The following is a 27,897-nucleotide window of genomic DNA, read 5'->3' on the forward strand; positions in this document are numbered from 1 at the left end:
TGGCTATTTCAGAAAGAACTGTGAAAAGAATTTATGAAGAACTTTACAGCTGTGGTAGTGATTAAGGTGATCCATTTAGTTACAAACAACATCAGTTGAGTAAAACACTGGAAAGTGTTTTCAAAAGATTTGCAGAATTATCAAGCACACATATGTGACTGAGCCGATAAACAGTCAATTTGTGGACACTTCTGGGAACTAATTTAATGTCATCTATACGCTAATACACTTAATAACATAAGTCCTGGACAACAGCCTGAGTTTCCTTTACTAAGCTTTTCAAACATTTCTTCTACAGCAGGGATCACTTATAATTAAAAACTTCTCCTCAATCAGACAGAAAATCAATGGTTCTTGGATTATTTTAATCTCACTTTAACGTGAAGGGTAAAGATGCTGCCTTACTTCTGTCACTCTCAGATCTCATTCATTAGATAAATAGTTTTCTCTAGAATATAATCTTGTTTTGTTGCTTTCAACCAATCATTTATCTCTGCAAGCAACTTTTTGCTGTGGTTCCCAAATATTATGGGTCAGAACGAACTGTGCTGGGTGCAGTGAGAGAAAAAACATTGCTAAGGGACAGTGTATGAATAGCAGACAGACAGTGGGGAACAAGGAAGCATGAAGCCCCTCAAATCAGTGACTGCCAATTAAGATGATCACAGCTGGATTTATATCACCAACTCATCCTATCTTAGCAATGATTTAGGAAAGAATTCCATCAGCATTTGTTGCTAAACAAACAAACAAACAAACAAATGCATCCCAAGGAAGCTATTTTTGGAGATGGTTATCTTGTGTCTGCGTTTATCATGTGCGCATGAACTAAGCTAACATTGCAGCTTTTTGCTTCAGTTCTCTGTGTTTACTTTTTTAGGATGAAACAGTTCTATGGAGAGCTCATGGATACCTTTCAATCAATGAAATTCTTCACCTATAAAGCATAGATTACTCAGATGATACAAATGGGAGTGTGAGGATAAGTCCATGCATTGAAAGGTCATCCACATTTTCAGATCTTGCATAGGCAAGATTGGCAGGAAATTCCATGGCAATAGGCTCTTGTGTTTAGAATTCACAAATCATTATTATTTTATTCCATGCTGTGCCTCTCTTCTAACTTATAAAAGATGTCTGCTATTATAAATAACGTTTGAATAATTTTTTTTTTCAATATTTTTGTTAAGATAATTGGGCAAACAGACATCAAAGAGTTCTTTCACTAATCAGTTATATCTGAGTATACAATGCTCATTTTTCCACCCAAGTTAAGTGGAATAGTTTTATTTATTTTTTTTTTTTCCTCCTGGATCAAGGATGGAACTGGAGTCATTCTACAGACATGAGACATCTAAATTCATTTAAAGTTGTATTTTACTATTAAAGCTATCATAGTTAATGTTGATGCAGACTCCATTTATGTACAATTCTGACATTACTGCTTTTGGCAAGTGAGTCTGAAACTTCCCAACTTCACCGCAAAATTCCTTTGAGACCTACTAAAGCCATTTAGTCTCTCTATTTGTCAACTCTCTGTCCCTAAATAAACAATGATAAATTAGATGTTCAGACTCTTACCATGACAGAAGCAATATAAGTACTTTTAGGTAGGCAGGACTAGAACTAATTTGTACTCTTCACCATTTCTGTGGGCAAGCCAAAGAAAAACTGTCATTTTATAAAATGGTAATACAGGAGCAGCAGAACTGTCAGACTTAAACATGAAACATGAAAACACAAAGGTTTTACTTGGACAAAATTATATCAATCTGGTGTGAAAAGATACTAAAAATCAATTCTACATCAACTATTAAAAATAACCTTCACAGTGATGATTACTAATAACTAGAATTTGTGTTTTAAGGTTTGCTACTCAGCAATAGTTCATGCTGCTTGACTTATTTAAGTCAACAGCAAAAAAATTGACCACTGCAATGATTTAAGAATTTATTTTTTCCGTGAGTTGCTGTTCTTCAGGAAAGTTACCTAGTAATACATTTAAATAGATTGAGACCTTTTGAGAAGTAACCAAAGCACTGAAATGTCATGTGATTGGGAATGAAAGTTCCTTGACATACTATGACATGAAAGTGTGAACTTTCATGGTTAAGTGTTGACATGTTTGCACTTGAGTTATCCAAACTCTAACAAAATAAATGTAATTCTCCTTCCTTTGTGGAACTCTGCTGCCTAACCCTGCCTTTGTCAGAATAGGAAACTCTACCCTTGTTGTATTATGCAAAATTCTATCAGAAATTGTATATATATATATAAGACAAAGAAAAGAAATATGCTTATCAACTCCAGTGTTTTAATTGCTGCCAGATTAGTCTGAGTACTTAATTTTCACTTCCAAAGAACAATCCTCCAGTATACAAAACACCCAGTTCTGCTAAACCATAGAATATGTATGGAAATGCTAGTTGAATGATGACTACAAGCAGCATCTGAGAAATCAGATAAATCCATTAGGAAGAATATACTAGAATTTAGATCTGACAGGAGTAAGTTGCCCTCTTTGCACACTTTCCATTCAAATTGCTGTGCATACCAACCATCCACTTCAGTCTCAAGATTCTATATAACATCTCAGATTTCAAAGACAATTATGAATTTGAAAATGGGGGAAATAAAAAAAAAATAAAAAAACAACACCAAAAACAAAAAACCAAAACTAATTACTTTGGATATCTTTGTAAAACTGGACATTTTATTCCTTAATTGAAGTAGTAGAATCTACAAAATGATTGTTAAGTCTTGATATGAAAAATTACCAACCTTTACTCATACTCATGAATCAGAAAATAAAAAGTGATTCTCTTTAAGGTGCAGTGACAGTACTAAATGAGTTATTATACTAGCCGAACCTGTGTGACATCTTCCAGCCAAGCCTGTATAGCCACACAGTTGCAAATACTGAAAAGTCCTCCTACTTGCAACATTTTGCCATTGGATGCTGAACAGGCTGAGTCCTGATTGAACATTGCTTGCACAATGTTCATCAGCTCAGCAACTAAACTGAACAGAACGCATATTGCTGACTATATCCAAGTCAACTGTCAATTTGTGCATTTATTGGAAACGGGAAAAATATCATCCAAGCTAATTTGTCTGGAGACAGCTCAGGCTTATCTGAATAGTCTTGCATCAGGCTGTGAAGATGCATCCTTCTGCAAGCAGGTAGCAACAAGTGGCACTTTCAGTACAGTCCCCTATGGAAGTATCAGTGCATTTCAAGTGTGCATTACGATACATTCTCTTTTTCCAGAGTGTAACACATGATTTCCACTGGAACAGATTGCCCAGGGAGGTCATGGATGCCCCATCCCTGGAGGCATTCCAGGTCAGGCTGGATGTGGCTCTGGGCAGCCTGATCTAGTTGTTAGCAGCCCTGCATATGGCAGGGGAGTTGAAACTAGATGATCATTATGGCATTTTTCAACCCAGGCCATTCTATGATTGATTCTACAATTCTATGATTCTATGTTGTTTTCAGGCTGCTTTAGGGAAGGTTTATCTTTAGGACAAAGTTTCTGCTATTCAGAATCCAGATTTGCTAGAAATCATTGAAATCAAATGGAAAGTAATTTGTGGTCTTTGAGGCCTTATATAATAATGTAATATCACTCTGTAGAGTTATCTTCTTTTTCTGGCTCCTCACTTTACCTCTACAGTGATTTCAGCACCATAAAAGCTAGTATATAATGATCCTCCAAAGATACTGCAATCAACTCAAATTATCGGTGCAATTAACTACTTTCCGCGTGTAATGTGGAAAAATAAATTCTCTTGGCATCTTCCTTGGGACTGTGATGTATCTAGTCTAGTATATCCTTAACAATATAGAAATTTTAATTTTGAATTCAGATTAGATCTTCTACTCCATCCCTTTCTTACTTAAAAATGTATTTTAATTTCTTGTCATTTCTATTGAGTTTGCTTTTTAGGCAGTAATAGTTCCATGCAGTGCAAGAAGAAATTTAGATAAGCTGGCTGCCTTTAGTGCTATTCTTTAAAAATCCTTTTGAAGAATAAACTCATTAAGATCTCAAAACATTAGTAAATTTTACATGCATATTTACAGTGACAATTTAACTAAATTTAGGTCCAGTCCAAAAAGGTCAATTGCATAACTAAACTGTCACAAAATTCAAGGATGTGTAGAGCTTGTAACCCTTTCTGCACATACAATGTACATTTTTTCATTTGCTTTCTTATAGAAATCAGAAAAAAAATAAGCCAAGAAAAAATCCCTGAGTGTTTGCCAGTGACTTCATTTTAATACCTAATGTAGGGAACCTCCTCTAGCAGAAGGTTGGACTTAATAATCTCTTGAGGTCTCTTCCACCCCCTGCAATTCTATGATTCTATGACTCTGAACCTGAATTTATAGAACAAATATTAAAGCTCTGGTGTCATATTTAACCACTGCAGGGTTACATCATTAGAAGATAAGACCAGAAGGAAAAAAAACCCATACATTTTCAAGTAATCACCAGATTATTTTGTTGGCCAGACATGTAGTAAGTCCCACAACCCAAGAAATACCTTTAAAATAGCTTTAAAGTAGCTTTAAAATTTTCTTTCTGAAGGGCTGTGCCACTGTACCTCACACCACGTAGTGCAGTGAGAAAAAATAGACACAAATCAGCTGGATTAAATTACTTTAACTGGAATTAAAAATGGCCTGGCAAAGTGTTCCACCAAGTGCATAATCAATCTACTTTCCATTTGAGAGGTGAAGAGAAGGAAAATTCAATATCCAAAAGGGGAAATGGAGCAGAAGTGCCATGACACCAAGTTGGCAGGAAGTGACTATCTGCCTGGGGGTAGGAAGGCCCTACAGAGGGATCCCTACAGGATGGATAGCTGATCTTAGGCCAATGCGATGAAGTTCAACATGATCAAGTGCCAGGTCCTACACTTTGGCCTCAACAACCCCAGGCAATGCTACAGATTTCGGGCAGAGTGGCTAGAAGTCTGGGTAGAGGAAAAGGAACTGGGAGTGTAGGTCAGTGATCAGCCGAACATGAGCCAGGAGAGTGCCCAGGCAGACAAGAAGGCCAATGGCATCCTGGCTTGAATGAGAAACTGTGTTGCAAGAAGGATTAAGGAAGTGATCATCCCTCTGTACTTAGCACTGGTGAGGACCCTACTTGAGTGCTGTGTTCCCTTTAGGCCCCTCTCTACAAGACATCAAGGCTCTGTAGTGTGTCCATAGAAGGGCATCAAAGCCTTGAGGGGTCTGAAGCATAAGTCTTAAGAGGAATGGCTTATAATTTATTCTGGAGGAGTCTCAGGGGAAACCTTATTCCTCTCTACAACTACCTGAAAGGAGACTGTGGCAAGGTGGGGGTTGGCTTCTTCTGCTGTGAAACTATAGATAGGACTGGAGGGAATGGCCTCAAGTTGTGCCAGGGGAGATTCAGATTGGATACTAGGAAAAACTTCTCTGAAAGAGTGGTCACACACTGGAACAGGCTTCCCAGGAAGGTGGTGGATTCACTGTCCATGGAGGTTTTCAATAAATGTTTAGATGTTATACTAAGGGACATGGTTTAGTAGGAAATGTCGGTGGTTGGTGGACAGTTGTACTGGATGATCTTGGAGGGCTTTTCCAACCTTGATGATTCTTTGATTCTATAACAAACTATTGAGTTTAAATAGAGATTTTTGCCTGTGTAAATCCATCCTGTATTCACTTAGTAGCTCACATTTCACTTTCAAATGCAATTTAGGTACTTTCAAATCTGTATTTTACGGAAAATCAGTTGCACTTTGACTCATGAGAGCATCTGAAAGCTCATCTAGCATTTTACAACTGGCAATTTTCTCACCAGGATATTGATTCACTGAGTGATTATTAAAACTTTGTTCAGCATCTTCCATGTCTCTTAACTACTACAAACATTTAGAGATATATTTAGGTGAAAACGAGTTTAAATCAATATGGAAAAAAAAAAAACAAACCCGAAAATAGCAGTTGTCTCTACATTAAAAGGAAAGCTTAACTTTAAATAACAGTAGTGTTTATTATAATCTAGTTGGTCTTTAAAAACAACAGGCTAATTTTAACACATGTACATTAATGCTCCGTGTGGGTAAGGGAAAGTTTAGTTTCCTACAATTTTGGTGGTTCTCTCTGCTTTTTCCCAATTGCCATAAGCCTCCCTATAATAATTATGTTACCAGACTGAATAAGGGAACAATATGCAACATCCCCCAAGGTGTTTTTGAGAGTTTCAGTCCAGCTAAAATTTAAATAAGCATCTTAAAATTTTTATGGTTATTGTTGTCATTACTTATATTGCACTGAAGTGTCTGCAAACAAATGGTTTCAATTATATGGGCAATATTTTCAAATAACAACAAATGCTTCTTGGAAACAGGAAATGCGCCATAAATATTTCTGCATAAGTCTTTTTTTTTTTTTTTTTTTTTTTTCCTAATGGTGGTTTATATCCATTTAAAAATAATGAAATGTCAGAAGAACCTGTTCTCACTGTCTTAGCCCTTAACTACTGAGGTGAATTTTCCCCTTAAGCACAGGAAGTAAATATTGTTCTCATAGATACAAAAAGATACAAGTACATTCACATAGTGGGAAAACATAGAAATTTTACACTAGACAGAGAAGATGGGTCCCTTCATGTCAGGAGTTTTTATAGTCTGTATTTCTGTGTTTCTGACTATTCCATTAACTAGTATTATATGATTCTGGGTAGGAAAATGTAAAGCACTGTGAAATCAGAGACTACAAGAGATGAGGACTGAGCTTAAACAGCTTATTCTGTTTTATTACATCTTCAGAACGGTGTCCAAGAATGGACTTCTAGTATTGGCCATGCACAGAATCAGCAAGGACTGCTACCTCCTAATTTCTGTTTCACAAGCTCATCCTCCATCCACCTCCACTCCAATTCATACCTTACTTAACTCAGAAAACCAACAATGGACATATTTGCACAAATCTACATACATGCTTTATGTCAACAATAACAAATAGTGATAATTAGATAGAAAATAATTTGAAAGCTTGATTCAGCAGTACACTACTCCAGTGGGATAATTGCAGTGTAAAACAAAACTAGCATAGGGCTGAGGGAAGGGTCATTACTGCTGTTGTTATAATTCTGTCACATTTTCATGACAAATTACACTGATGTAATTAGAAGTCCCACCTGCTTGTAACCATGCTTCCTATTACTACATTTCTTACTAATGATCACGCATGTTTATGCAGTATAAAAAATCATGACTACCTGCACCTGCTGGAAATACATTTTAACTGATGGTTGTTGGGTTCTGTGGATGTGTGTCATGTATTTCACAACTGGACAAATCTGAAGGAAAAGGTGAGAGTTGCCAAGAGTCATGTGACCTGCCAGAAGTGCAGAGAAATTTATGTTTTCAGCTCCCTGCTCTAATCAGCAAGCTTTCTTACTCTTTTTTGTGTAGATGTAACCTTGGAAATTGTTCTTACTCCAACAAGTACTGCATAGGCAGCCACAGGGTAGCATTATTAACCCTGTCTCCACAGTCATATTTCATTTCTAAGCTTGAAGAACTCTCTCTTGGGGTATAAAGAGTAATTTGTTCTCCAGGTTAAATCTATTCCTGGCTTCTATGATGAGCTGAGAGTCTAGGAATTGCTATGACATACGGAGTGATAATTTTTATGATGCGGAAACTTGTCCACAGGAATCAAGCTGAAATCTCCAAACTCATTTCTCACATTGGCCTTTAGACAGTTGCCAGGTAGTAAGGTAATAATTGCTATTAACTTTTAGCACTATGGACAAGATTTGAATTAGTGAATGGCTCCAACTTGCTTTTGTAGCACCCTTGTGCAGAGGGATACTGTCATATACTCGCCATCTGTTCTGAATATACCCAAACCTGATAACTGAACCAATATTAAAAATATGGGTTTAAATTTCTCCTGATATTCCAATGGATCTCAATGAACATCATGTGCGGAGCTCTGGTGCTCTATCTTGATGGAAGAACTGTTTCAAAGGGATTTTAGAGTACATTCATAGATCAGAACATGTTTTAAGCAACATAATTCTGTGGTAGTTGTAAATGGACTGCTTGAATTTTTGTGAGATGATCTGAAGCATCATCAGACTATCCCTGGATTGTGTTCAAGACCAGGCTGGATGAGGCCCTGGGCAACCCTGCCAACTGCAGCATGGTTGGAACTAAATGATCTTTAAGGCCCCTTCCAACCCACGCTATTCCATGAGTGTGATAAAGAGAAACCGGTAACCAGTGTCAGGTGAAACAGACATTAGATAAAATTTCAGTTGCAAGGGTCATAGTTCACCTCAGCCTCCCCACACTGAGTGTCTGACAGCATGGGCCAATACTCAAGCAGGAACCAGCCAAAAGTGACCTGATATCTCTTTAAACTTTCTGATTCCAGACTTCATCATTAATCTAAATATGGCATAGGATAGGTACTCCAAAATTCAGGATTTTTTGCTTTGTCTTTCTCAGAGACTGAATTTCAGAGCTTTCTTATAGGACTGAAAAGGAAGGAGATGTCTTCCTCCTTAGTTCCCAAATGTCCCTTTGTGAGTATGTCTGTAAAGGTGGCAGCTGAAAAATTTTAATACTGGTGGCTTAGATCACCTCTCTTGAGCTGCTGGTGATACTTTGGCTAATGCAGCCAAGAATATCATTAGACTTAGGCTATTCCCATAGTGCAGAATATTTTCCAAATGAGAGAAGAGAAACAACTTATTTTTTTCCTTTTAAACAAAACAAAACCAAAAAACCCCAGACTTCTGTGTATTGATATTAGTTATCCTTCTCAATATAACTGAGTAAGAAGATTACTGATAGTTAAAGTAGGGCAAATAGAATTAAGTGATTTGCTCAAGTAAACATATTTAGTCATCAGCGCAACTGGAAATAAACCCCAGCAGCTCTAACCTGAAGCATTCCATCTTAACCTGAAAAGCTCCTGTAACTTTACATAATTAAACACTTGAACTGTAGTGATTTTGTGCCTCTACAGATTAAGTTTCTCCTGTAATCATCTCTCTCAGTTTTCTAAAGGTGCATCTTCCTAATCGTTTTAATTAATAGTGTCCAAAATAGAAATCTCCTCATTAAATAAAAAGGAAAGGGCATAAGAGAGTCTATAGGAATGTTAGTGCTTATTAAGGTCAGAGATTCATCCATGCAAAATAACTTGAAAACAGGCTGAGGCTTCATCGTTTTTCTTTCATAAGCGACAACAGTTATATGAGTGGATCATTTACTTAAAGACAACACTTGAGTCAGGATTAAAAATAATAATAATAATTGTAAGAAATTGTTACTACGGAGTGTTTTAAAATTGTTAAATAAATGTGATAGGGGATAATCGCAATATATTTTTACCATTTGTAAAAGATCCTAAATAATTTAAGTGTCTCAGGAGTTTGATTCCCCAGCAGGGACAACCTACAACAAGATATTGCATGCTGGTTGTAGATGGTTGATCAAAACAGTTCATGCTGATTTTGTTTTGCCTTATTGCAAAAAACTATACAATATTGAACTTCTGGAGTTGCATTTTGAAGCAGCCTGGCCCAGGCAAGCATAACACACGTGTTATAGATAAGTCTTAAAGTCATTTTTGCCACCTTGTGGTTTCACTGACAGGCTTATTTTACACATTTACATTTCATTTTCTAACACTATTTCTCCTTTGTGACTACAGGATGACTTTGTTTCCATTGACTGTGTAAGAGGCAGATCCATCTAGATGTTGATTGCATGATATTAATAGGAAAAAAATACCAATCAGCCAAAATTCTCATATTAAATATTTAAAATCATTTGCCCAAAGAGACTCACTTTCAATTTTGTAATTGAATTTTTCTAACAAGTAGATGAATCTGATTAAAACAAGAAAAAATCATTTTAAATTTAAGAACTTGGTTGTGTTTATGAGGGGCAAGCTGAAGACTAGATTTCTTAATCTCTATCCTTTTTACTGCCTCCTTGATAGATTACATCTTCAGGTTGTCAGGCATTTCAGAAAGCTCAGAATATGGCTAGATGTGCTTGGGGAGATATAATTCCCATATTAAACACACAGGACTGAAAATGGGACGATGAGTACTCCTGTATGATGTGAGTTTCAGTAATGATGACAAGAGCCTCCCTGGAAGGTAGGCACTCACAGGTGCAGCTATATGCATCATTTTGACAGTAAGCTTGTTCCCAGTGGGCTGTTGTGTTGGGCTTACATGGCAAGGTTTTGATAGTGGGGGGCAGAGGCTCCAAAAGAGACCTGCTGCAGGTCAGTGCAGAAAGAGGGCAGGAGGTGCTCTAGGCACACAGCAGCAGTTCTATGTGGCCCAGGAGAGGCCCACTGTGGAGCAGGCTGTTCCCCTGCATTTCCCATTGTTTCAGTCTGCCACCAAGAAGCAATAAAATACATTAATCTCCCTATTCTAAGTGTCCCTATGCTAAGTCTGTTTTGCCCATGGCAGTAATTGGTGAGTGATCTCAACCCATGAGCTTTCGTCATATTCTATTCCCTTGTTCTGTGAAGGAGGAGTGAGAGAGCAGTGTGGTGGAGTCATTGGTGCAAAACACCCCCAGTTACTGTGAAGAAAAATCTGCATAGAGAAGGATGAAATTGCAGTGGGCATCAAAGAAGCCCACCATCCACTCCCATTTTGAAATAGCTTCTTGCCACAATCAGTAAAAAGCAATTGACATCTTCTCAGCTGTTCTTTCATTGCCTGTAGATGGAGGGGTCCTAGGGGTCCCTAAAATGAAGTGACCATAAGTAGCAGAGCTTAGCACTGCAGGAATGCACTAGTCTGACTGAAGATACTACTGAGGGTAATGGACATTGTGTGCTTATGTGGAGGATGTGGGAACACATCACAAGCAGATCCGCTATCAATCACTAAGGTAATGGATGTTATAGGCACCTTACCCATATCCACTTCATGTGTAGACTCTTTAGCACACTTATATGTATTGCTTTGATGCTGAGTCATGCCTGAATATCAGTGAAAATAGCACGTTTTCTGTAAAAGGCTTTGCTCCAGATCCATGTACCAATATTATTCTCCCTCCCTAATTCTCAATGGTGAAAAAATAGCAGATTTCCAAGAAATGATGACATGAATTCATCAGATACCTTAAAACCATTCACTGTGTTATTATGTAGTAACACAGACTGCTGTTAATAAGAGAATGCAACTGTCACAGATAGCATTAGTTTTCAGAGAAGCTCTGTGTGATCACTGTTTAGATCCTTTCATAGCCTGGGAAAACAAAGCACAAAATCCTTAACTACACTGCCGAAGACTGCAAATCAGTGTCAGTCAGAACTGATCCCGGCTTCAAGAAACTAATCTTGGTTCTAAAAGTAAGCCAAATATTTTCAATCCAGGCACCCAAGCCCCATATTTTTATTTTCCAGGGATGTTGACTAGCTTTTCTCCCATGACTAGAAAGCATGGTTCCTTCCACTACATGCATTAAAAAAATATTGATTCAGTCACACCATTTCATGATCAAAAGCCTAAGAGAAAAGTAAATACCCATGGAAAAAAAACAAACACAAATCAATATTGGAGCAGGCTTTTAGCAAAAACTGTGCTGGTAACCTTAGTGCCAAGAGGATATCGCTAAAGACAGGGAAGTCAATTCTGGACAGAACTGAAGTGTGTCTTGCGAATGCAATGCGGTTCTCAGCACTTCTTAACTAATACAGCATTTTGTTTTACATAGTGAAGAAACAATGTCTCTTACTTGCAGAAATGCTGTTAGCCTCTGAGCTGCATTTTTTTTTTTTTTTTGTCTAACAGTAACCAAATTATACACATAGCTGTCATAGAATCATAGAATCACTCAGGTTAGAAAAGACCTAAGGGATCACTGAGCCCAACCACAACCTGACCATAGTACAGTAACTAACAACCCTCCACTAAATCATGTCCCTGAGCACCACATCCAACCGGTTTTTAAACACATCCAGGGATGTTGACTCAACCACCTCCCTGGGCAGCCTATTCCAGTGCTTAACAACCCTTTCTGTAAAGAAGTTTTTCCTGATATCCAACCTAAACTTACCCAGGCGCCACTTGAGGCCATTTCCCCTTGTCCTGTCATCTGTCACCAGTGAGAAGAGACCAACTCAGCTCTCACACTAAGAACCTTTCAGATACTGGAAGAGAGCAATAAGGTCTCCCCTCAGCCTCCTTTTCCCCAGACTAAACAGCCCAAACTCGTTCAGTCTCTCCTCATAGGGTATATTCTCCAAGCCCTTCACAAGCCTTGTTGCCCTTCTCTGGACCGACTCCAGTACCTGTATGTCCTTTCTGTACCGAGGTGCCCAAAACTGAACACAGTACCCAAGGTGAGGCCTCACGAATGCCAACTACAGGGGCAGGATGACTTCCCTGGTCTTGCTAGCCACACCATTCCTGATACAAGCCAGGATGCCATTGGCCTTCTTGGCCACCTGGGCACACTGCTGGCTCATATTCAGTTGACTGTCCATCAATAATGATAATAATAACAGAGGACAGAATATGAATTTCCTGCTCCATTCACACTTGGTTCTCTCAGAGGAAAATTTACTGCTCCAAAATTCTCTCTCTACTTCTGCCTTCAATGGGACATACTTTCAGTTGTTGTACATCAACATAGCACTGTTGATGTCAGTTCACATTAACTGACCAAAACCAAACTACTTTCATCCTAAAATTGGAGTATATTCTTCTAGACTGCTAAGCTACAAAGAGACCCAGACAGATCACCATAAAAGAAAAGGTTATAAACTCAAATTTATTATAGACAAATAAAGCTTTGGCCTATGAATTCTCTTTGCCTATTAAGTTAATGAGCCTTGACAAAGTGATCATCTGAGGAGTGGCTGACAAATTATCTGGAGCAGTAATTTGAAAGGAGTTGGCTGGCTTACAAGCATTTCAGCTGGGAGAACAAGACATCATGTTCCTCTTCCTCTGGAAGAGTTATTTGTCAAACCAAATGATTTGAAGTTCACCATCAGATTCTCCGTATTGGAACACAGAGATATGACAACGACTGCAGTTACCAAACAAGCAAACAATCACTGCAACTTCCTCCACAAGCCTAGGGCTGACAAATTTTAATGAAAACCTATTTCAAGGAAGCCTGCAAGAAGACCAAGAACTTTTTATGTTTGACTGAAGAGCAAGGGAGCAAATAAACTGGAGAAACAGGGAGGAATTCAGGTAGATAAATGGAGACCTTTCAAGGTACTTAGTCAATATTTGGAGATTTTTTTGTACCACAGTTTTCAATAGTCATAGTAGTAGCACAGCTGCAGATTTAGAAGAATGTCTTTGTATGGATTGGTTTTTCCGAATACTCAACACAACACATCCCTGAGACAACAGTACTTTTCTGAAATGTAGGGCTGTGCACAATGAACACTTCTGAAAAATAGCCACTTCTATTAGGTTTAAAATGAGCTTAATACTTCCCTGCTATACAGTGTCCAAATGTAAATACTGAGTCTGTTTAGGAGACTGGATTATGGTATATGTCATAATGCTGTCTGTTTCCTCACTAAAGGCATCTTGGTGAAAAATATTTCAAATGGCTTCCTCCATGGTCAATTATTCAAAGAGTCCAGGGGAAAAGATGACAGCATTTGCGAATATCAGAAATGGTCATATTTTCCATCTAAATGTAATTGCACAGTGGGAAGGAAAAATAAATGATAGCAATCAGTCGCCTCTGTCACAGCATGCAGCAAAGCATATTGCAGAGCATTAAACCATGCGTTGTGTCTTTTCTCATCTTTTTGTTATCTCTCTGTAGTTTTTGTTGGAACACTGAAACTAGTTAAATGTACAGGGAATAGGGCTTAGTTTTATGTTAAACTAGGTGATGAGAAATAAAACCTTGTTATTAAAGAGAAATGTTAGCTGACATTTGAACAAACCCCTGTTTGTCATGATGTCAAATCATCAAATGTCTGATGACCAAGTGAGTGCTCAATCACAGAATAAAAAAAAAGGATGTAGAGAATTCCTAGCAGCACAAATGGCCCAATTGTATGAGCTCTCAAGGGCTCCACTGATTATTGGCATCTGAGTAGGTGGTTGGTGGGTGGTACCTTTTAAGAAATTCAGCTGTTTTCCCCACACTAATTCCATAGACCTGATAGTCCTAACTATCGAGATAACTTCCTGAGCAATGGATTGTGCCTGTCTAAGGTTAAGAAGCTCCACTTACATGGCAACAAATTCCCCTAGAAGCCACTACTTCCACTTTTGAGTTCAGGTTTTTTTTTTTTTTTTTTTTTCTTTTTTATTGATTAAGGAATACTTTTATAATGATCTCTTCTGTTGTCTGTCTCTAAACACATAGAAGCATTATGATATTACAGGCAAATTACTTGTTTTCCTAAAGAACCCAAGTCATTTTACTACTTTTTGACTAGTTACTTCCTTCAAGACAGTACCTGCAGAGACATTCAGGTACTGTGGACAGATTTACCAGTGCTTAGCACCTTTATAAAATGTTTTCCTTATCAATGTTTTTCAACTATATTTGCACTGTTCTCAACAGCTGGACTAATCACTTTGTGCCATGATTAAGCATCTTGTTACAAATTCTAAAAGCCACACAGTTTTCATCATAAGAAACCAACAGCTTCTGTATAATCCTACCACATCTGCTTCATTCTTCACTTGCAAGTCTTATAAGGTTTTTTAATTTATCTTTCTATTTTGTAGTACTGCAATGTCTTTCACAGATGTTTCTCTAATCTCCAGGGTTTCTTTCCTATTATTGTATCGTACATTAATTTATTGTTTTACTTTCCTCTTACAAACTTACACTCTCTTCTTCCTGTGGTTCCTTTTCTTTGAAAAGTGTTTTGTTTGTTTGTTTGTTTTTGTGGTAAAGGCCTACAATCAAAGTTTCAAATATAATTGTTTTTTCTTCTGCTGTAGAATATATAAGATGTTTGTTTTTTTCCATTTATTATCCTGACAAAGGAAGTGCAAAATACCTACTTGAAAACTTGTGCCTAACTTTGGTCTCCTAGATCCTGATTGTAAATAGTCTGTTACTACTCTAATAATCTGCAGAATACTTGGCTAAGTTATACTAGCTTATAGTTTTGAACAGTGTAATATATTCCTTAACTTATTTCTTAACCTTTTTCTTGGAGGTAATCTCTGACTATTTTATAGCTATATAGCTATGTCTTCCATTTCTTCAACTATGGAAATGTTAATTATTGTAGGTTTTATTCACTGTCTTCTAAGAGCCCAGCTAGCCTATGGATTGCTAAATTTTAAATATGCTTTCAGCTATGACTTGGTAAGGTTATGGGGTTTTTTTTTGCTCATTTTCTTTCAATGGCTTATGCGGCTATTCAGTAAACCCAAAGATAGTCAGTGAAAAAAAAGCAACTATGCACAACACAGAAACAAAATGATTGAATTTCAACTGAATTACCACAGCTTTCAGTGAAGTCTTGGTCATTTTACATAATTACAGAGAAATGTGTACTGAATTAAGTTGTAAAATGTGATAGATATGACATAGCCTATTTTAGAGCACCATTCCAATGGATTAAAACATTGCCTGTAATCATCACTGGATTTTGGATGACCAAAATTATATACCAAAGTAGCATATATCTTCCAGTGGTGCAAATGTGAAAGCATGGTTAAAAATAAGCACAAGCTGTAGAAAAAGATCTATGGTGAAGGTGCAAACTATGAGATAAACCTAGCGATGTTCATGCATTCTAACAAAGGAGGTGAGGAAGAAGCGCATGCAGTACCTGGTGATCTCAGAGTCAGGGAGCAGGCCTATGTGGTAGTGGGGATAGGGAGCTGTAAGAAGGAAGTTTTTGTCACACTCGACAGGGGAATAGTGCCTAGGAGAAGGTGGTTTATCACACAGTTTGTTCACAGTGCTGTAAACAGGTTCAGGAGGCCTGGTGATACAGAGACAAAAGATCAGGTGCATATTAGTGGCTGAGAACATAAAGAAAAAACAGCAATAATTTTAAAAGCATGCACAGCAAATCTGTCAAGGTCCTTTCAGTAGGGCTTTTCTGACAAGTAAAGTGTGTTGTTAAAGGGAACTTCAGAATTTGAAACACAATATTACAGCATATGAGCAACTGCTTACATAGATCCAACATAAGCATGGCATAAAACTGGTTTATAGGAAATGTGGTACTGATGGGGAAGACCTTATCTCTGAATTTCAGTGACAGTTTTTTTCCAAATGCTCTGCTTTCTTTCTTTCTTTCTTTCCATTTTTTTTTCTTACTTTTTTTTTTTTTTTTTTTTTAAATCTAATAGCTTTCTGTGATCTTATTAACTATGTATATTATTTATTGTATCACTTAGAAGATACTATGATGTTTATTTCCTGAAAAGAGGTATTTTTCACCAGTAATTTAAGATGAAGTACATATTATTTGTTAAAACACCATTCTCCTGTCACAGCTTCTTGAAGCTTTACCAGAAGAGGAGTGGTCAAAACGAGCCACATCCTAGAACACTATAGAGATGGTAACAAAGTATGTAAGCCATTCATTTCACTGGCAGTCAATTCATTTAAAGCAAATTTCATTTGCTCTCTTTACAGATTCAGCCTTCAATGTGTGATTATGCACGTTACATCCCAAACAGGTAACCTCGTTGACAAAGCTACAGACATCTCACACTGCTGTTCCAAACCATGGACAGCAGCCTGTGAGGCCAGACACAAGGATTAATGCCCTAAAACTGATACTGAGAGATCACTTGGTGTTTCTCTTCTGCTGTCTGAAGGCCAGCAGCTTGATGGAGGCAATACTTACCATGATTTTCCCAGAAAGCCCATGGGGGAAAGGGGAAGAAGGGAATGCAGTACCAGCCTGGGATCCACAGGAGACAACCAGCAGTTTTCAGAAAAAAATGCACCATCTACTACATTTTCTGCCATGCAACATCTTCAGATGTTGTGTGGGCCCTAGCAGATACCTCTGGGCCTATTGGCAGAGTGAAACTTGACTCATAATTTCCTAAGTTTCTGCTCTAGAGAGTGCCAAGATGAAATTGCTGTCATATCCTAGCTTCTGCCAGAAGATCCAGCATATGGCACCGTCTCTGATCACAGCAATACAGCATCAGCCAGATGAAAATCACAACCCTGAAAATGCGTAGAGGCCAAGCAGTTAATGAAACTCTTTTGGTTCTTCTGGCTCTACTGTGCATCACATGGGTGTGGTTTTGCTGTGACTTTCACAAGTACCAGCATTTATTATGGTTGTGGATGCACTGGCAGATACAGAGAACAAATTTTCCTTTGTTGTTAGTTTCTGGTTTCATCCTTTGGGGGAAAAGGAGTAGCTGCTTCACTGAAAAACTGGTCTCGCTTAATGCTAATAAAATTATTCATAGCAATCTGACATACGTTTTGAGAATTCTCTGTGTCTGACTTTCCCAGGGAGAACTTTACAGTTAAAAGATTGGCAACTCAAGGTTACCAACTATCAAAATAGCACAGTTGTAACTCATTTGGTTATAAAGCATTCTGTCAGTCATACAGTACAATCCTTTAAAAAATATACTTAGAACAGCAATTATTTTTTCTCAGTATATTTTACACTTGTCTCAGAGGGGTGAATTTAATAATTTATTTACTAAATCAATTGCTGTTTTCAGCACCAAAAATCCACAGGAAAAAGAAAGTCCACACTTCTATTATTTATTTTGTTTTAGACTGGTACTTCCTTCTATGCCCTCAAAAAACACTTTTGTTTTCAGACAATGTATTAAAGAACAAAAACAAATATCAAATATAAATGATACCTACTGTGAAAACTGAAGAAATATTGCCCTGGTGTGGAATGAAGAATACAGCCTGTAGATTTCTCTGTGGCTTAAGACACTAACCAGTCCACAGTCAACTTCCTTACTTATTAAAGACAAGTTACTCATCTTTGAGTGGCAGATGTCATGAGCGTTGCTGCCCTTTAAATATATTGTGAGTGCTCAAGCTGCAATTGAGTCAACAGTGAGTGACCATCCAAGCTTGTGCTTAGACACAAATCATGCCGTAGTGATGGATAGATATAAGAAATTGCTACATTAATAAGCAGTTACAAACTGCTTCCAGAAGCAAAATGAAGAGAAACATTCCGCATCACTCTAGATACTGAAATCAAATTCCTTCTTTAAACATAAATACACATCACTAAAAAATATCATCTTGGAACCCGGGAAATTTTAACATACTTAGTGTTTAGTATTTTGTACTCCTTTCAGTCTTGCTGAATGGAAGGATAACAAAAAATTGAAACAATTCTTTCAAAAGAGACTGTGCTGACATTACTAGTCCTTGTTGCTATAACACAAATGACACTGTGACATAGCTAACAACAGACCATCTGTAATGAGCTGGAGAGAATTCTTGTGGTTAAGGACAGGAATCTGAACTTATCCATTTAATCCTTTGTTTGGAACAGGATTCCAGGCATCAGTTAAAACAAGAATGCCCTTATTTTAAAGGCCTATAACTATACACAGTCATAACCATTTACTTTCCATCAGATGTCAGTCTTTGTTGTTGTTAAAACCATGGACCGAACATATTCCTTAGATAACTTCATCCAGACAGGTTGCTGAATGCTAATTCCACCAATTGCATCGTTGGACTCTGGCTAAACATTGTATTGGGAATGGAAAAGCAAGTAGTTGAAAAATAAGCAGTATACAACATCAAGTGTCTGGGTCAGATCAGTATAAACTTATCTCTCAATTTGACTTGCAAATGTGAATTAAGTAGAGTAAAAATAACTCAAAGTTGAGATAAATGGCAGAAAAGCAGAAAATTATTAAACTGTACAGAACAGATGACTGTCCTAGTTACACCACCTGCATTTTATTTAGGCTATTTAATCTTTCAAAGTAATACTTGCTGCAGCAGAGTATCTTAAAATCTCCTCCTGACACTTCACCTTCTCTATGCAGACTAGTACTTACCTTCCAGAGCATCTGCCAACTTTAGAAGACAACAATTCCCACCCCAAAAACAAAAATTAAGAAGTCCTCTCAGTTTCATTAAATGTTTAAAATGATTAAATCCTAAAGTAGCATTTTCTCATGTCATTTCTATTTCTACTTGCTGGTAGGAGAAGAAAGAACTTCTGTCCAATAGAATCAGCCCACCTGGTAAATCCTGTCTAACATTTCTTCTTCTCCAGAGCTATGACAGAGACAGATTGTCCTCTCTGAGCATGGGTTAAGGAAAACATAAAAGAATACTCTTTATAAAGTGTTTCTAATGTACCATTCTGAAAAAAAAAACAAACATGCAAGACCATCTCAAGTTTTCTTGCAGAGTAGTGAAAAGCCAAGCTGAACTTAAATACTGAGGTCTGATTTTATCATTCCTCAAGTGAGTTTTAAAGACATGCAGCAGGTCATTTACCATGCCATAACAAACACCTAAAAGATGGCTATGTATTCTTTAAGGACTGAATCATTGCAGTTTATTTGCAATTTCATCACTTCTAGATACAACAGATACAGCTTCAGAGGTTTGAAATGAATACTAAGCAAATGTTGCTATTTTTAACATGTGATTACTGAAAGCAACAGCTACTGGCTCTACACAGACAGGAATAATTAAGTTACTATGAGAATCAGGTGTAAAACTACAGTGGAAAAGTATCAAAAAACATAAGCAGAAGCATAGCTTTTCTTGAGCCTCAGCAGATAATTTACTGACTGGAGAACTGAGCTACTCCATGCCACAAGGTAAGCTTTTAAATGGTAGTTTGAGCAGCCGTAGCAATAAATTACTTTTCTGCTCCCAAAAGTTTGAAAGCTGGGACAGTTAATCAGTATAGACCATAGCCGCAGTGAGGCAAGATCTCTGCTGAAAGGTTTGACTAATTGGCAGAACAGCAAACAGCAACAGAGAGAGGTAGCAGATTGATCTGATAACAGACTTATTTATTTATTTCATAAAAGATTGCGTAAGGAGAGAAAATCTTCCCAGTTGTTTACAGTCTCCCCCCCCCCCCCCCCCCCCCCCTGTTTTTGGAACATCACTGTGTTATTATTTCAGGCTGGCTTTACTGCACAACAGACTTTAAAAGAAAATGTCCTTACTAAAACTGTGCTCAGCAACATCCATAATGCTCAACTGAATTTTAACATTTTTTTCTTTACTGCAGAATCCTGTTTGCTAGGATTCAGTTGCTAACACATAGAATATTAAATGTGAACAGTTTCATTTCTGGGATTTTAAAACCTTTTATGATATGGAAGGCAACCAGCTAAGCTCTCCTATCATATTATGTCTGCAAAACTATAGTCAAGAAATGGCCAATTGAATGCAAGAGGAAATAAATTTCACAGTGCTACAAGTCTTCAATAATAATATCTTTTTTTCTCAGGAGCAATAATTAATTGTACTCAAGTTCAGTAACAACAAGTAATATATTATTATTGATAACACATTCTTGTGTTAAGAGTGTGAAAAGAAATGTCTTTAAAAGTACATCACCAATAAAACAAAAATCAATGGCAATTTAATAGAAATGAAGCCTTCCAGAGTGGTGACTCATATATACGTGTCTTTTGATTTCTTAAGTTTCTCATTCATATGACCTTCTAGGAGAACCATACACATTCTTGTTCAGAATAGTTTATTTAAATCAAAAAGTTGAGGTTGTTTTTTGTGTTTTTTTGTTTTTCTTTTTTTTCTTTTTTTCTTTTCTTTCCCCCACTGTTTACACCCTAGCAATTTGAATAAGATGAAAACACTCACATAACATATTTATTTCAACTGATAGACAACGTGTGAAGAGCAGGAAGAAAATACCTAAAGGATGTTACTCCAGTTCATTCTGGGAGTACTTCTACAATCAGAAAATCATAGAATCATGGAATCATAGAATATCCTTAGTTGGAATGGACCCACAAGTATCATCAAGGATCTGCCAAGGGCCCAGATGCTCCTTGAACTATTCTTCCAGTACTCAACCAACCTCTCGGTGAACAACCACTTCCTGAACCTACCCAGCCTGATCACAATCAATGGTTTCTCAGCTTGTTAATTAATAACTGCTATGTTCATGAGCATTAAAGTTTGCAGTTTTTTGCAGTTGTGAAACAAGGGCTTAATATCATATCATAGAATCGTAGAATCATACAATAGCCTGGGTTGAAAAGGACAAGAATGATCATCTAGTTTCAACCCCAGCGCCATATGCAGGGCTGCGAACCACCAGACCAGGCTGCCCAGAGCCACATCCAGCCTAGCCTTGAATGCCTCCAGCATCAACAACCTCCCTGGGGAACCTGTCCCAGTGGGTCACCGCCCTCTGTGTGAAAAACTTTCTCCTAATCTCTAACCTAAACCTCTCCTGTCTTAGTTTAAAACCATTCCCCCATGTCCTATCACTACCCATCCTCATAAACAGGAGTTCTCCCTCCTGTTTAAATGCTCTCTTCAAGTACTGGAAGACTGCAATGAGGTCTCCCTGGAGCCTTCTCTTCTCCAAGCTAAACAAGCCCAGTTCCCTCAACCTTTCCTCATCAGAGAGGTGCTCGATCCCTCTGATCATCTTAGTGGCCTTCCTCTGGACCTGCTCCAAGAGCTCCAAGTCCTTCCTGTACTGGGGACCCCAGGCCTGGATGCAGTACTGCAAATGTGGCATCTCAAGTATTGAGTAGAGGGGCACGATCACCTTCCTCTCCCTGCTGGGCTGCAAGCACACGCTGCTGGCTCATATCCAGCTTCTTTTCCACCAGGACCCCCAGGTCTCTCTCTGCAGGGCTGCTCTCAAGGAAATCTTCCCCAAGTTTGTATAAATACCTGGGGTTGCCCCGACCCAAGTGCAGCACCCTGCACTTGGCCTTATTGAACCACATTAGATTTACACAGGCCTGCTTCTCCAGCCTGTCCAGGTCCCTCTGGATGGCTTCCCTTCCTTCCAATGTATCAATGGCACCACTCCGCTTGGTATAGTCTTCAAACCTGCTGAGGGTGCACTTGATGCCATCGTCTATGTCACTGATGAAGATGTTGAAGAGCACGGGTCTCAAGACCAACCCCTGAAGGTCACCATTCTTGACCAGCCTCCACCCTCACACAGAACCATTAATCACAACCCTTTGGCTGCATCCAGACAGCCAATTCCTAATCCATTGGATGGACTGTCCTTCAAATCCACACCGCTCCAATTTAGAGAGAAGGATGTGATGAGGGACCATGCCAAAGGCTTTACAGAAGTCCAGGTAGATAATGTCCATCGCCCTAGTGACATCATACCAATATTTTAACACTGCAATGAAAAGTAAGGATGCTTTGGTTTTCTTTGTAATACAATTTAATCACTGTAATCATGTTTTTGAGTGGAATGGCCTACAACAAGGTATGACACTATAATTTAGATCTTTTAATATTCTACTCCTACACTCATTAGACTTACACATGAGGACTTAGGAAACAAAATGACTGCTTAATTCGATAAAAACTCAGTAACGATTTTCTGTTGCAGTAATGGAAAGGAAGGATGCTTCACATAGGAATCGTGAGATGCCAGACTGCAGCCCATCTGCGCTAGTCTTTTGCAGGGGATATTTAGGAAACAGGGACTGTAAAGAATAACTCTTCCCTGCTCAGATGCTGAAAATTAACCAGTTAGGGACCAGAAACAAAAGCCAAGCAAGCTGCATTTAGCTGGCCTATCCACTGTGAATTTGTGCACTTATCTGTATTTAAACACAGTGAGTTTCCTAAACACAGAAACATCATGTGGCATTGAGACTTACCAAAAATTGCTACCTCTGTGTTAATACAGAGGTAATTAAAGGTTAATAAGTCTGTTACACACTGGTAACACATTTCAAAAACATTTATTTTTCTCTATTTTAAGCTTACTTGGAAATGTGTTGCAAACTCTGTCTTTGAGTTAGAAGTCAGTGTCTGCTACTTTTTTCCATGCTATAGTTACTTTTATAGATCTCTGTTCTAGTTCTCCCTGACATCTTTCCTCCTATACTGGAACTGCTTATTTCTCTGTCACCTTTGTCTGGAGGTGCCCCCAGCTGAATCCATATAGTATTCAAGAATTGGATGCATTACAGATTCATACAGAAAAACACCATGCTTACTACCCTCTTCCTTTCCTATCAGATATTCTAACTACCTTTGTTGTTATTGACTGTTCTTGAGTTTTGAGATGACACTGTCACAGAAGTAATTACACTTATCCCTGCGTGCCTTTCTTAAGTGGTAATACCTGCTTTAAGAGTTTATGTCCACAGATACACGTGCTCTGTACTTAGCATCTTTGTGCACTATTAAACATGTAAAATTTCTGTCTATACTTTAACTGCCAATCCTACTATACATTTCAAAAATCTCCATGAGAATCTGGACAGAATAGATCAGTAGGCTGAGGCCAATGATTTGAAGTTCAACAAGACCAAGTGCCAGGTCCTACACTTTGGCCACAACAACAGGCAATGCTACAGCCTTGAAGCAGAGTGTCTAGAACACTGTGTGGAGGAAATAGACCTGATTGATGCTTGGCTGAACATGAGCCAGTAGTGTGCAAAAGTAGCCAAGAAGGTCAATGGCACCCTGGCTTGTATCAGAAACAGTGTTGCCAGCAGGAGCCAGGAGGTGATGGTTCTTCCGTACTCAGATCTGGCGAGGCCAGACCTTCAGTACTGGCCTAAAGTTGCACCAGGGGAGGTTCAGATTGTATAGAAGGAAAAATTTTGTTCTCAGAAAGAGTGGTCTGGCGCAGGAAGGGGCCACGCAGGGAGGTGGTGGAGTCATTGACTGTAGAAGTGTTCAATAAATGTTTAGATGTTGTACTAAGGGACATGGTTTAGTGGGAGATGTTGGTCATAGGTGAATCATTGAACCGGATGATCTTGGAGATCTTTCTCAACCTGGGTGATTCAGTGACTCTATAATTCTCTAACTCAAGCTCTGATTTATTTATTTGTTTGTTTGTTTTTTTATTTTTAATTAAATTTCACTGCCACTACTGGAAACAGTCAAATCCTGTTCCTTGGAAATCTGTGACAGGCTGATTGAATACATGCAGGCAATAAATACATTGCAGACTTGGCAATAAATTAGCTTTAATTATTAATAAAACTACAAGAGGAAGATATTATTTAAAATAATTTTGGAGTAGTGAGATAAAATTTTAAGGAGAAAATTGTGACTCACTTCTAAAACTTAACAATTATTTTAAGATAAAGGCTTTGTACTGAATACATGAAATGTAAAGTAGTTGATGTGTACAGAATATAAAACTAAAAAATAGAATGCTTTTCACAAAAGCTGTTGACAAGATTCTACAAGTAGCCACTGCTAGATGGTGGTATAGCTAAGTGCAGTTACACTGTATTTCAGCAAGTGTCCAATTTAAGGTTATACAGCTGATCTGAATTTACTGCTTTTCTAACTGAACATTTTATGTATAATTTGAATGGTATTATTATTATTATTATTTTTCTATAATTTCTAAGGTTGATAAAAAGCTAAATCAAGAAAGAAATACTACTAAGAACACCTTATTTTGAAATCTATGTGATCATCAGCAGAATTGTAAATTGAAGAATGAGAGCATGAGATCTCTACCACATGAGAGATGGAGCAACCAGAAGCAGCAGTAGGCTGTCATCCTTCAGGACAGACAATGCAAACTGTGAGCATATAACAAATTGCCTTCAGGGTTCATGCATGTGTCATGCAACCCCTGAAATTTCAAGCTTCTGTACATTATTGCAGACAAATGGCCCTAACTTGACCCTTCAGCATCTTATTAGCAACCTTTCCTACATGATCTATACCTCTGAACCTTATCCTTGTCTTCCTGTACAACTATCAATTATCCCTAAACTCTCATGTCAGTGTCTGAAGGAGCTGCTGGTTCAGCAGCATTGAAATTCATTGCTGCTGTTCTTCGTAGAATCACAGAATTACTCAGGTTGGAAAAGACCATAAAGATCATCAAGTCCAACTGCAGCCTAACCATAGTACCCTAATTCTAACAACCCTCTGCTAAATCATATCTATGAGCACCACATCCAAACAGCTCTTAAACACATCCAGGGACAGTGACTCAACCACCTCTCTGGGTGGTTCTCTCTATTCCAGTGTTCTCTCTATATCTCTGGTCTCTCTATTCCAGTGTTTAACTACCCTTCCAGTAAAGAAGTGTTTTCTATCGTCCAACCTAAACTTACCTTGGTGCAACTTGAGGCCATTTCCCCTCATCCTGTCACCAGTGAGAAGAGACTTGCCCCGCTCTCACTCTAAGCACCTTTCAGATACTGGAAGAGAGCAATAAGGTGTCCCCTCAGCCTCCTTTCACGATACTTTTCACTACTGCTTCTTCATGTCCCTTCCTCCATTTCTAACTGATGCCCTTCCTTATCTTAAATTTGGTTGCCCAACAGGTATGTCCTCTCTGCATTTTCACACCCAACCTCACTGTAATTCCTTTCCAAAAACACCCTTTCAATCCCTTCCGTCTTTTCAAAGTTCACATCTGACAGGACTGGGCATTCAGAGCATGCATCAAGAAAGCTTGATGAAATGAATAAAGACAAAGCTTTGGCCATATAATGATGTGCTCAGTCATGCTGCCTTTTTTAAACAGTCTAGTCAGAACAGCAAAGGTTTGTTATGCTACAGTATGAGGACAGAATCTGAAATAGTTTTACTATATAATTGCATTTTCCCCCCCCCCCAAAGACTTAAGTTTATTGGTATTTAAACAGATTTTCACAGATGAAGAAGAAATACTGCGTGAATTGAACTTCATCATCTCCCAGATTTCAACAGCCTCATGCTACATATGGGCTATTACAGTACTCATAATACATCATAATTTTTAACATCAACTAAGCCATGTAATTCTTCCTGCTGTCCTTAAATAATGAAGCTGTTATTATTTAAATTATATACATTCCAATTTGATAACAATAGAGGTCAATTAAATTTTCTTTAAAAATAACAGCTGCAATTTATATTAGATTTTAAAAATTAGATAAACAAATCCAGCCTCAGAAAAGAAAGAAAGAAAGAAAGAAAGAAAAGAAAGAAAGAAAAAGAAAGAAAGAAAGAAAGAAAGAAAGAAAGAAAGAAAGAAAGAAAGAAAGAAAGAAAGAAAGAAAGAAAGAAGGAAAGAAAGAAAGAAAGAAAGAAAGAAAGAAAGGAAGAAAGAAAGAAAGAAAGAAAGAAAGAAAGAAAGAAAGAAAGAAAGAAAGAAAGAAAGAAAGAAAGAAAGAAAGAAAGAAAGAAAGAAAGAAAGAAAGAAAGAAAGAAAGAAAGAAAGAAAGAAAGAAAGAAAGAAAGAAAGAAAGAAAGCATTAAAATACTAGCTGGAACAACTAATCTACCAAAGTTACAAATGATTTAATAGGAAGAATGAATAAAATTATCAATCTCCCCATGTTACTATCCTCAATCCATTCTCTTTAAGGCAAATGACAAGCTGTTTTTAGGTTAGGCACAGCAATTCAGTTGTTCAGAGCTAGTAATACATGTCATGTTCATATAACTGCACCAGCATATTTCTACATAACTTTTATTCATCACTCATATAATAACATTAGTCAAAAACGTGGTGTAAAATTCATGATTTGAAAGCCCTACCTACGTCAATGCTCTTTTTCATCTGGGAGACATGAACTTCAATTCTGTCCCATCAAAAAAAACTAGCAAGAAATACAGCTAACTCCTTCTGTCATGTATATCCTTTTCAAAAATGCAGTGTTATGTCAATGGATAATCTAAGCAAATGCATTTGATATCTCAAAGGAATACTACTAAAATCTGCAGTTCTTTTCCCCTACTTCTGTACTTATTGAAAGCCAAAACCACTGTTAAAAAATTGTTGTTTTATAACAAAAAGCTTTTTTTTTTTTTTTTTTTTTTTTTGTAATGTTTAATCCTGAACAGTCAAATATGTGCTTAAATACATCTTTAAAGGTGTTTCTATAAAATATCCTCAATTCAAGCAGCATGGTTTATGTAAGATACCACGAAACAGTGGAGAAAAAAAACTTTCAATATAGGGAAAATTTCCCATGGGACTTAAACCTAGTGATTCTCCATTTACTCCCTCCCAACACCCAGTACCTCCTCCTCATCCAGAAAATGTTATTTTGCAAAGATCCATATAAAAGAAATCAAATATGCTTTCCAGAGCAAAACAGATAACTCAGACGATTTTTCTATCCTGGGATTTTTAAGGTCTACCCAGAGTTAAATGTTAAAGTGATTTTATTTTTTTTATCCATTGAAGTAGAACAGTTTGATCCTGTTATTTTCAGAAGATAAAAAGGAAGTAAAGCGATAGTAGTTCCTTATTTTATGCATCTTTTGCCCATATTGTTTGTCAAAGCCAGAAGGAATCTCCATCTAAAGCTATGGGACTTTTGGACTATAATTTCATTTGTTTCTTGACAAGTAAGTCTTCTCTATTAGTAGTGAATACTCTACAATAACAATGAAAAGACTAATCACTTCTTTCTTCTCTGTGTCACAGAAAAGCTGGTTAGAAAGGATCTCCATAGGTCGTCTCATCCAGTCTCACACTTAAAGCAGGATTATTGTCAACAGTAGATCAGATCAACCATAGCACTACCTAGTCAAAACTTAATCTCAAAGGAATAATATTTCACAACTCTGAGCAATGAACTCCAGCACTACCCCACCCGCCTGTTTTTCTTTTTTCTTCTCAAACTGAAACTGAAACATGTAAAACCATCACTTATGGCCTTTGGTCTTTTTTGCATTACTTGTCACTTCTTAGCAGAGTTTCTTTTCATCATCTTTGCCACTGAGTAGTTGTAATGCATTTTTAGACTGCTACTC

The 27,897-nt window shown here is 37.6% G+C and overlaps 1 protein-coding gene across 31 annotated transcripts in view; it reads right to left on the bottom strand.

Annotated features, from left to right (window-relative positions):
* Positions 1–27,897, bottom strand: part of DLG2 (discs large MAGUK scaffold protein 2) — a 981,657-nt gene that overhangs the window by 240,390 nt on the left and 713,370 nt on the right. For 26 of the 31 annotated variants that reach the window (XM_072326879.1, XM_072326880.1, XM_072326878.1 and 23 more), the window contains one exon: positions 15,818–15,973. The exons of the other annotated variants lie outside the window; for them this stretch is intronic. In XM_072326879.1, coding sequence (XP_072182980.1) covers positions 15,818–15,973 — 156 coding nt within the window. The remainder of the gene's footprint in view (positions 1–15,817; positions 15,974–27,897) is intronic. 31 annotated transcript variants of the gene reach the window in all.

This window comes from Excalfactoria chinensis, chromosome 1, assembly GCF_039878825.1.
Source record: "Excalfactoria chinensis isolate bCotChi1 chromosome 1, bCotChi1.hap2, whole genome shotgun sequence".
NCBI classification, from domain to species: Eukaryota; Metazoa; Chordata; class Aves; order Galliformes; family Phasianidae; genus Excalfactoria; species Excalfactoria chinensis.